Source organism: Oryzias latipes, chromosome 14 (genome assembly GCF_002234675.1).
Source record: "Oryzias latipes chromosome 14, ASM223467v1".
In the NCBI taxonomy this organism is placed as follows: Eukaryota; Metazoa; Chordata; class Actinopteri; order Beloniformes; family Adrianichthyidae; genus Oryzias; species Oryzias latipes.
The window spans coordinates 21674141-21686154 of NC_019872.2; the positions used below are offsets into that span (position 1 = coordinate 21674141).

Genomic DNA, 12014 nt, shown 5'->3' on the forward strand with positions numbered 1-12014 from the left:
TACAATCTTTTTCCAATGGCATTTTTGCATCTGCTCCTGATTCACAACTGTATTCATAAATGTCCACCAGCACCGAGAACATGTTAAAAACACCAAAAAAATTGATTTTAAATGGAGTGGGTCTTTAAAATTTGACACCAGAACACTTCTCCTCCATTACCCAGGCATCTTCTAACTCTCCAAGATCTTGTTAAACAGTCAGAAACTCTACTGACACCTCTCCTAAATTCTTCCATACCTCCACCGATATGCTGTCTGGACCAACTGGCTTCATACTCTTCATTCTCTTCAGTATCGTCCTCACTTCATCCTTACTGATGTTTTTTACTTCCTACTCCACAGCATCAACCTCTTCTCTTCTGTGCTCTTTAACAGTTTCCTCATCCATCAGATCTTCAAAGTTCTTCCATCTTTCCATCGTACTTGGGGAACCTGTTAACACATTTCCATCCCTGTCCTTGATTGATCTCTGTTTCTCTGCTGATCTTCCTCTTTTCTGACCACAGCATTTGTCTCCCTTCATTTGACAAAGTCCACCAACAGCTGTCCTAGAAATTATTTTATTAATTTATTTCTATTTTTTAACAAACTTTATTATGAACTAGACAAAAGCTAACAGGTAAAAGAAAAAACAATAAAATACTGTGCAACCTGCTCATCAACAATCAACATTTACAGTTCAGAGGTTTACATTATTTTATTGAACATAAAATATAAAAAATATTTAAAAATATGCAGTTCCTTTGAAAACGGATGTGTCCAAAGTCCGGCCAAATGTAGCACACATTCAAATTTCCACCTGCCAATGCGGTCCTGTGCACTTTCCAAGATTTTTTTTTAGAATTTCTTGAATGGAATCGGCTAAATTACGTTATAAGTCGTTGTAAACCTGTGGCAAAAACCCGTAGCTACTTAACCTTCAGAGCCTTAAGGGCCAAACGAGAAGAACAGATTTATTTGAAGAAATGAAAAATGTGCCATTCAGCTCATTTGCATTTAATATTATTTGTAAGGACTGGCTTTCACACATTTCCACCAAATCGGGGCATCTTTGCAAAAAGGCTGGACACCCCATCTTTAAAAGATGTAGCCTTCATATTTTTTGCATGTCTTCTGGTGTTTTGTAGAATGATTTAAAGTCCAGGTGGACTTCTGTTCTTTATTCTGTCATTAAAGTTGAGTTAGAAAACAAACTCCTCTCTGTGAGGTGAAGCCTCCAACCCCCCAGCAGTGGGATCGCCTGCTGCACTTCAGCTGGAACACCCGGATCACCACCTCAGTCCAGATCAGCGTGTTGCAGGGAGACATGTCTGGCTGGGGGGGCTTCTTCGTTTCTCTCCTTAACTACAAGACAGAGAAGTATGTCATCGCTGAGAACAGGAGAATCGGGATTTTGTTCAGGCTGTATCAGCTGGCCGTGCTGGGATACATTATCGGGTGAGAGTTTCTCAAACTAAACATAAATGATTTGGTGGTGGTATTATATCATGGGTGTAAAATTGTTGCTGGAATCAGACTTTGTTTGTGTGAATCCACACACATAACGTTTCTTGACTTGATCTATGTTGTCTTTGAAATCTCCCCTCGTTTCATGTTACAGAGCAGCAATAAAGTTATATTCTGCCCAGTGCAGCTCTCACATGCATGCATGAATGCATGCAAAATGCATGTCATTGCAAAACTGCTTCATTGTCAGAGCTGCATGCAGAAAATAACTCACTTGCTTAGAACAAACTGCAGAAATATTCTCTGCATCTATGTGTCCTGAAATCATCGTAAAATGTTGATTATGTGCTTCATATAAGTAAAAAGAATGTCTCTGAAAGATCTAAAAGTGCTGAATTTGTGGTCAATATCCAAGGTGGGTGTTTGTTGTGAAGAAAGGGTACCAGGAGAAAGAGGAGGCAGTCCAGACCTCAGTTATCACCAAAGTTAAAGGAGTCTCTCTGATCAACTCCTCACAGACAGGACCTTACCTGTGGAGCGCTGAGGATTACGTCATACCTCCAAACGTGAGTCTGTCGATGTTTGTCAACTTTAAAGCTGATTTAACAATGTTGCTCCCCTGTTGGACAGCAATTGGTTTAACCTTTTGCTTCTCCATCTCCCTCATCGATTTAATTGTTCTTGGCAGGGGGAGCAGGTTTTCTTCATTGTGACAAATTACATAGAGACCCCTAATCAGAGGCTGGGGTTCTGTGCTGAGGTGAGCGTGCACCAAAATCACATATTTTGTTCAAAGTATCCCTGTTTTCCTCCTAAAAGCGTTCTCTGCTCTAAGAGTCCTAAGGTGCCAAATGGAATGTGCCAGAGTGATGAAGACTGTCTTGAAGGGGAGAGCATTGCAGCTGGTCACGGTAAGGATTCCACGCTAAGAAGTCAATCAAATCAAAAATGTTCTCAAAATTACAGTTTTAGTAGTACATTTCGGTAATTTGGTTTATTGTGTGAAACTATTGACTACAGAGAACTGGAAAGACCCGCCCTCCTTATTGCTTTCCAAACAGGAAGTACCCATTTGTCATAAAATTCCAAAATCTAATTGACTTCTGTAGAGAAATTAACAGCTATTCCTCAATCATTCTGTTGGTAAGAATGACCATTCTTGCTCTGCTACCTCATTTTTAAAGTTCTTGATAATCTTCATTTTTTCATATTTGTTTCTGTAGTACAACTTATTCCAGTTATAAACTGACCAATCAGAGACCTCAATAAAAATAGGCCAATGTTGTCCTGCGTCCAACATTCAAAGCGTTTGATTGACAGGTTCTCCCCAGCCAGCTTTCAGGGGTAGGGGTGTGGTCTTCTAACATGCTTAGCCCTGATTGGAGCGAGTGGTTGCCATAAAAATGTGCTTTCAGAGCGACTCAGACCAATCACTGCTTACTGATGACGTCTAGCTCCAACATGGCGATGGCTGTATTGCAAAAAAAAGGCTACGAAATTGGCGTCGTTTTGTTGGAAGCGGAAGCAAGACATTTTCTTCGGGTGATGTCACACTCGCTCAGTCCAGTTCTCTTATACAGTCAATAGGTGAAACTTCTTTTTTTTTCCTTCTTGGTAGGAATAATGACAGGCTTGTGCTTGAACAGCACCGGGACTTGTGAAATTTATGCTTGGTGTCCTGTAGAACACAGCAAAAGACCCACGTGAGAGTTCTTCCTTCCTCACATAACCACAGAAATCTACTGTTTAATGCCACTTTACTGTGTTCCACTCTCAACCTTTGTGGACTGTAACGTGTTTTTTTGCAGGATCTTACTTAGTCTTGTGTCTTCTGCTTTAAGGGAGGCCTTACTGAGCGAAGCAGAAAACTTCACCATCTACATTAAGAACTTCATCAGGTTCCCAAAATTTGAATTCTCCAAGTAAGTGGCTGTAAGTGTCTGCTCATGTCTGCTGTGGTTTCAAGGCTGTGTGGCACTGTGTCAGATAGGGAGTATACATGTTTCAATGGCTGCTTTAAATAGCTTTTTAGTATGCAGCCAGCCTCTATTTATACCAGTCCATGCATTGCAGTCAATGTGACAGTGAAACAGTCATCTGAGACGTCCTTGACAACGGGCCTTGCTCTGGACAGCTGACAGATCAAATGGGGCTTGCCCAGCCAGATGCATCACTGCACTCACTGCTGTTCCCTGCTCACACCCTGAAGGAAAGCAGATCCACGGCTAACAATCAGTCAGGATCTTCTTTCAAGCACAGAAACATCTCTCCAAAGCTCCTCACTTAAGCTGGAGTGCACGTGTCTGACAGAGATGGACGTGTAATACAATCCTCCAAGATCAGGGTTGCTCAAAATGATCTGAAACTTTACACGTCTGGAAGTCAGATTCAGTAACAGTGTGTCTTGAGAAGCAGCCAGTGTGGTGAGCCTGATATGCTGCACATGCCGCTAGAGCAGGGGTGTCAAACTCATTTTGGTTCAGGGGCCACATTCAACCCGTCTGATCCCAAGTTGACCGGACCAGTAACATAAAAGCAAAATACAGCTTTGGTTTTTTGTTTTACTCAGTTGGACAAAATGCCTCAACCAACATGGTAGCCTAATCACTTATTATAACACATTCATTCACAGAGGCCAATGTCTCTCAAATAAAATGCATTTCACAAAAAAAAAAAAAAAAAATTGGTTTATTCAATTTTATACAGACTGAATATTTTACATCTGACACTGAAGCAATCCCGATAACAAACTCAAGAGGGGATATGGAAAAAAATGAAAGACCTACCCAAAATGTAAATGTGCAAATCAATGACAAAATAAACTAAATTAAACTTGCAACCATTTGTGAACATAAGAATTTGGAGTTAACCTCCTTTCTCTCCTGAAACTTCACCCGGCCATCAATATATCAATAATTAGGGGGGCGGCTGTGGTGGAGTGGGAGGGCGGTTGACCACCAATTGTAGGATTACGGGTTCAATTCCTGCCTTGCCTGCCCATGTGTCAAAGTGTCCTTGGGCAAGACGCTGAACCCCACCTTGCCTCTGGTGGAAGGTTGGCGCCAGAGTTCGGCAGCAGAGCCACCACCAGTGTGTGAATGTGTGTGTGAATGGGTCTGTGACTATAAAGCTCTTTGGGCCTTCGAGGAAGGTAGAAAGCGATATATAAGTATACACCATTTACTATTAGGATTCAAATCCTGTGCAGAAACACATTTGCTGTCATTTAAGTGTTCAAAACACAATGAAATGTTCAAGAATCTTTTCCTGGTTGGCTGCCTGAATTTTGTTGCAACACCTGCCTTCTTCCTGACTTTTAAAAGGATGCCATCAGAGACCAGACAGACGTCACGTGACCAGTTCACTCCAACATCGTCTGGCGCAATAAAAAGAGAGCTCACTATTTCAGCAGATGTTGTTGTGTCAATTACCTCAAGAAAATCCGCTGTGATGGTCTCCTCAACACCTCTAATATATATGCACAGCTGTATACATCTGTGATGTTGGTGCTCTCATCAACAGTGACCGAAAATACAATAAATGACTGGATTCCTTCATTTGGCCACCCAAGTCTCCTCTGAGATGTTGTAACTGCAATCGTAATCCTTGACAGACTCATGTTGGCAAAGGTCAACTGCTTTTTTGGGCACAAGACTTCTGTAGCCTTCAGCATTTTTCAATAAGTTCACCGTCCGAAAATGGTTTGGATGTTTACTCCAACGTGTTAGCAATAAGGTATCAATAAGGTATCTTTCACTGCTCCATCACTGACGCCACAGCTGTAGTAAATGCAGACGGTTGTTTTTTGGTCAATTCTCCTTAGCGCCCTCACCAGGGTTTACGCTCAGTGTGAAGGGGGCGTTTTTGTCACTTGGGGGGCGGTATTCAGCGGGTGTGAACACTGGTGAGGGCGCAAAGAGAAACTGACCCCGGAGGATCACCGCTCAGTTAGGATTGCAGGCCTGCAGTTTTAAAATGCAGGGTCGCCTGCGCGGTTGTAAGGTTTACTCACTCAGTTCCTGAATACGCCCGCTCAGTTGTCTTTACGCCCTTTCCCTTTATGGCAGAGATGAAACGCCATAGGTATGGCTGAGGGGAAGGATTAAAATGAGGCTAAATAAAGGTCACAGATGAAGTATCTAGATAAGTTTTTAATTTTTGTTATTAAGAATAATTTAGAAATTAAAGCAGCTATTGATTATGTCAAAAAAATATAAATCTTAAACTCTTTATCTAGTAGGTTTTGGAGAATTCCTGATCTGCATTATTGAACAGCAACAAACTGCTGGGTCACTGCACCATTATTTCATTTGGATAACGCAAGCTTAAGTAATTGGTCTTGGTTCTCTGAAACTTGAGTAAGCTTTTCTCTGCAGGACATGCCCCCTGTGAGCTTTTCTTAAATGACGTCAGTCTTGACTGGTAGGCTGAGGGTGATGTCTTCTCTGGAAGAAGGGCTTTTTTTTCCCTGTTTAAAGTCCAAGTTAAACTTCTCTCCTCAGTCTAGTTAAGCACACCTCATGTGACTCCAGACAGGATGGTCTGGTGAGATACTTCACTAATGTTACAGAGAACTGTGGTAATCAATCAGCCACGTCTTTTAACATTTATTTTGGAATCCTACTATGGGGTATGCAGACTCTTGTGTAGCCAGACAAACATAACTTCAAAGACTTTAGAGACACCAAATCCATAAATCTATTTTGGTAGCCAAGCTCAACACGGAATAAGGACTTTTTTACCATTGCCCTTATGAGTGGGTACGGAGCTGTCTACAGGCGAAAAATGAGCATCCCTGTATGGAGCGCACAGGGGGTCCATACAAAATATCCAAATTGTACAGCGCTGAGAGAACCCGTAGAGCTAAGATTTTCATGCAAAATTTTTTCAATGGGTATGCTGTGGGGAAGAGTTCATAGTGACCACTTATACGACACGTAAGGGTAGGTAAGGTTGGAGTAGGTGAGATGCAGGCACATTGTTAAGATTTTTTATTCTTTTGCCCCGCCAAATCCTGCAGACTGCACAAGAAGCCCAAAAGTTCCGTTTTATGTAATAATTGTGGGCCACTTACGTGCTCCATACAGATTTGCTCATTTCTTACTCGCATCTTGTCATGAGGGCAGTTGTAAGTGACTAAAGCTTTTTTTACAACTAGAGTGAAAGGGCAACCTTTTGACACCCGTACTTTCAACTAACATAGTGTTACGAACACTTCACAATACACTAACCACACGCACTACAATGGTACGTTCCATTTTCAACAAGTCTAATAACAATGGATTGGATTTTTTCTGTGATTTTCCTGATGCTCAAAGCGTTCATCTTTTGATCCATTGTAAAAGCATTCCCAGTGGTCTATTGATTATGGCTTTTAGTAAAAATCAATAAACCCTTTGTCGTTTGCTAGGAATTAGTTTCTGCAGAGCGGCAGGAGTTTATAAGAAATTCACCTTCGAAATGCTATTTTGTGCTTATTTTCTTTGCCCTCTATCATCAGAAAAGTGCCACAAGAACATGTTAAAAACACCAAATGCATGGTTTTCATTGAAGCGGGACTTTCTCAAAAACCGTCTGAGAGGCTCCATCTGGGAGTGAGAAGAGGTGTTAGACTGAGGAGAAAAGGTTGCATTAAACCCTTCAATTAGAAGAAACCCCCTCCTTCTATGGAGCACGTGTCACCTTCTGTCTGGTGGTCGAGACTTGGGTAATGTCAGAGAGCTTCTGGGAACATTGCACCACAAGAACATCTCATGGTAAAATACTATTAAGAATGATGAAAGAGAAGGCCCCCAATTTAACGATCACTCTGAATTGATCCACAAATAAATAAAAAACAAATAAGCTTCAGTTGGTTTTTGCTTTGAATGTTTTTTCAACCATCAAGTCACGATAGATTCTAGACAACATAATTATATATACAAACTAAAAAAAACATTGTTATCAGTCTGGATTTAACAGTGTTGTTACAAACCATTAAAACCCTTTAGCTGAGCCAAAGGGCTAAAGCCAGTTAGTTTGTCATTATGATGCTGTTCAACTCTGATCTTTAGAAATGTCTCTACATCATTACCATATGTGCATATTGAGATTTGCTTTGTTTAGGAAGAGTTCTCTGGAGCTTGTTGATCTAACTCCTCTATAACCTCTCAGGTCCAATGTCCTTGAAACCTCGGATGACAGCTACTTGAAGAAATGCTCCTACGACAGAGAGAACCATCCTTACTGTCCCATATTCCGGCTCCGAGATTTGGTCAGGAACACTGGGAATGATTTCCAGGACATGGCTGCCAAGGTAGAGAAATTCCATTTGAACACACTGTATAGTAGAGAGAGTGGATTGTGTTAAGATTTTGGAAGCATATTTACTGATGGAAAAAGAAAGTATCAAAGCTAAAGTTGCGGTATTAAAGGATTAAGGACAAATTTGGTACATGGCATGTACTTATATAGCGATTTTCTACCGGTAAGGCTAAAGCGTTTTAAAGTCCCAGTCCCATTCACCCATGCACACACACATTCACACACTGATGGAGGCTTTGCTGCCGAACATCAACCACCAAGAACCATTCAGTATTTTGGCAAAGAACACTCAGACACATGGGTGGGCAAGGAGGGAACCGTACGTCCTCTATCAGAGGTTGATCTAGAGTGGGGCAAAAATTCAGCCACCAATTGTGCAAGTTCTCCCACTCAAAAAGATGGGAGGCCTGTAATTATTATCATAGGTAGACCTCAACTATGATAGACAAAATGAGAAAAAAACAACCAGAAAATCCAGTTTATGGTGGAAATTATGGTGGAAAATAAGTGTTTGATCAGCTACAAACAAGTACGATTTCTGGCTCTCACAGACCTGTAACTACTTCTGTAAGAGGATCATCTGTCTGCCACTCTTTACCTGTATCAATGGCACCAGTTTGAAATGTTTATCTATATAAAAGACACCTGTCCACAACCTCAAACAGTCACACGCCAAACTCCACTATGACCAAAGAGCTGTCAAAGGACACCGGAAAAAAAGTTGTTGACCTGCACCAGACTGGGAAGACTGAATCTGCAATAGGTAAGCAGCTTGGTGTGTAGAAATCAAATGTGGGGACAATTATTAGGAATTGGAAGACGTTCAAGACCACTGATAATCTGCCTCCCATCTGGGGGTAAATAAAGGGAGATGACCACCCAGTAAGGTTTTTGTCTCGTTTCCTTCCTGGTCTGTTATTATTTCAGCTCTTAACAGGTTTTTTTCAACAGGTATTAGTGATTTTGAGTTTGTGGATCTTCAGTCTTCTTTATCTTTTACTGCAGTTACATGTCAGTTTTGGTGTTTAATGGATGTCACATGGATGCTGGTTTTCCTTTTTTAATCACTGGTGCTATGTATTACCTCCAGTGATGTTGAGGTTTTCTCATCTCCATAATTCCCTCTCATCGTTTCAGTTACACTAGTTTTTCATTTGTTCTTTAACAGACGGTCCTAGGATTTTATCTTCTTCAATCTGCTTAACCTTATATAATTTTTTCCAGGTCTTCTTACAATAGAATTTCTAGTATTTCTTTCCTTTTAGTCTCTTTTCTAGTTTGTCATTATGTGTTTTAAAAAGTTCAGTGTTTACACAAATAGTACATACATAAATTGAGATTTTACTTTAAAATAAATACATCCTAGAAGTTAGTTGCAAGGAATTGTTTTGTCTGTTTAAAAAAAAAAAGCAATCAATGAATGAGAAGACATCCTATTTGTCAGATTTTTTTATCGTCACCTTTCTGTGAGAGATATCAAGTTCCTTTGGTTTTTTGCAGAGTTGTTTGTAGTTTTTTGCAGAGAACTGCTGGTTTTCAGTCTTCCTTCTAAGGTTTCATACCAGTCATTATGTTTAAGCCCATCCTATACAGCTGAAAGAGACAGTAACAACATGTCAAGGATTAAAATATCTCCATGTCGCTTTTCTGTTTTAGTTTGGGAAATGGAAGCTTTGTCATGTTCAGTTGTTTTTTTTTGTCATATGTTTGGGTTTAATCCTCCTTCCACTGTCACACATTCAGGTTCACCAGTATTGCTTCTTATGACTCAACCCCATGAGGATAACAAAGACACCTTGTACTTTTCAGCTGCAGAACATATCAGGCAGCATCTGGCGACCATAACATCGCCCAGCGCCATCTGTGACTTGCTCTAATCTGTGTTTGCGGTCACTTCCTTTGTGTCTTTCAGGGCGGCTCTGTGGGCATTCTCATTGAGTGGAACTGTGACCTGGACAAAGACTCCTCTGAGTGTAACCCGCGGTACAGCTTCACACGACTAGACATGAACCTGAACAGTTCCATCACATCAGGATACAACTTCAGGTGTGTCGTCTGCTCGGACACAGAGACACTGTCGGCCTCCACGCATGCTTGATCTAATGATGCGTTTGCCCTGCAGACATGCCAGGTACTACAAGGATGAAAAGGGTGAAACTTATCGCACTCTGTATAAAGTGTATGGGATTCGCTTTGATATAATGATCAATGGTCAGGTATGGCAGAGTTATGAGCAGTTTGTTTCCTGAGTAAAAGGGCACCATTGTGGCTTTAGACTGAAAATCTTACTGTTTTGCAGGCAGGGAAATTCAATATTGTTCCTACAATAATTGCTATTGGCTCTGGTGTTGCTCTGATGGGTATAGTAAGTAATTTATTAGACTAAAATATTATTTTATCAGCTGATAGGCAAATGACTGCTGTTCTTTTGTCTTTCAGGGAGCCTTTGTATGTGATATGATTCTGCTGTACATGATGAACACCAGCTCTTTCTATAGAGAGAGAAAATTTGAAATAATAAACTTCAAGTATGACGCTCTGTATCATACCAAAACCAAACCATTGGAAAACTCGCTTTGCCTTAATCCTGATGTTTTGTATATTTTCTAATCTCTAGAAAAGAACGGAGCAAAACAAAAGAAGGGAATCACCGGGAAAGAAGATCAAAGAAGACAGCAGCAGAGAAAGACGACGCAAACTCTGTAAAGAAAATGGATAAAAGTGAAGTCATGGTGGAGGCGGCTCGCTCTGAGGGCAGCCAGCCGACCGTGGACAGACAAGGTCCCACCATTCCACGCAACACAGGCCAGAGATACTCCGCTGTTGTGTCCCAGCAAGCCGCAGAGCAGAAGCATCACATCACTTTTGCTTCACCTAACTAGCCGTGTCAGGATCTACCAAGCAGACGGACCCCAGACTCGTACATGTCTTGTTGGCGTGATGGAGACTGAACGAGTGTTCTCAGCAGTGGTTCGGACACTAATGTCAATAAAGGTAGATGTTCCAGGTCCATCAACAGACGCAGGCCTTTATCCAGACTCTTATGGTGTTTTTTTTTTCATCAGACTAAACAGCCAAAATCTTTGGCCAGTATGACATTATTTGGATTTTTAAAATAGTAGACTATTGTCTGCCTATTCATGTAGATACACACAGAAGAAATATTTCAAATGAACAGTTTTCCAGGCAGACGTGGAGCTTCTGCACCAAGTGGCAGAGTTCCGGGATCTTAGGAGAGAAAGAAAGGCGGACCATGAGGCTGACAGGCAGAGGGGTGTGGAGCTGCAGTGACGCAGCCGTGTATCGATCTGTTCTGAGAAAGAGCTGAAAAGCAAATCCTTTAGTTTCCAGCTCAGTCCCTGTGAATTTCCTCTGTAAGACGAGTGATCATTTAGAATCTAAAGAAATGAGCTTGGAGTAGAGCCATCTCAAAAAGCTCTCCAGATGCCTCCTGGAGCCTCTCCTGGGAAAATGTCACAAGCATGTCCCATCAGGCTGACGTTCAGAGTTCCAGTAGAAAGCTAGGACGTGATGGATGGACTACAGTACCAGTATGTCCCTCAGCTGACCTTAGGGTCCCCCAGCAAAGCAGAAAAATATGAATGGATCCTTGGAAAATGTGCAACGTGTTCATAATTTTTAAATAAAAGCTTTAATAATTACATCATTGAGTATTAAAGTTCCTGTAGAGTCCACAAGGCTGAAAAACCAGAAAAGTCTGTTTAAGGAAAGAAGAGAAGTGCAGGGTGGGAAACAAAGCATGCAATTACACAAAAGACAGAGACTCTTTTTAGTATTATAAACCAATTTGTCATAACTTATGTGAATCGATTGTTAGGATGTTATCCAAAAAGAAGTGTAAGCATAGCATAGACCATTTATGTATAGTATAACTAACTGAATATTTTTTCAGACTAAATAAGAGCATTTTAAGTCTATAATAGTATCACTTATAGTATAGCCTAACTATACTTCAATTATACTTGCAGACTGACTTTTGCTCTGGGTTAACACAGCAGGACTGTTAAAGCTCAGACAGAACATGTTGATTGTCTAAAATAACCTTTTATTTAGCATTTACGGGTATTAAATATCCATTCAAATCCTGAAAAGGTATTTCAAAAACTCCGCAAATCCTCTTATTTTTTAAGAAATCAACTTCATATGTGTGAAGAAGCCTTTTTTGCTCTGTACCATTCTGCATGTTGCAAACATTTAACCAGTTTGACAGAGTGTGACGTCAGACATGAAGCAGTTCCATCCAA

General features: G+C 40.8%; 1 protein-coding gene across 1 annotated transcript; it reads left to right on the forward strand.

Annotated features, from left to right (window-relative positions):
* Positions 1-11413, forward strand: LOC101173001 (P2X purinoceptor 5). Its single transcript, XM_011483781.3, has 12 exons — positions 1-1437; positions 1862-2012; positions 2135-2206; positions 2282-2357; positions 3065-3149; positions 3288-3368; positions 7600-7741; positions 9662-9795; positions 9872-9965; positions 10049-10114; positions 10189-10277; positions 10367-11413. Exons 1-12 carry the CDS (start codon positions 1307-1309, stop codon positions 10629-10631), a joined length of 1386 nt encoding a protein of 461 aa, XP_011482083.1. The 5' UTR covers positions 1-1306; the 3' UTR covers positions 10632-11413.
* Positions 11414-12014: the final 601 nt, after the last annotated feature.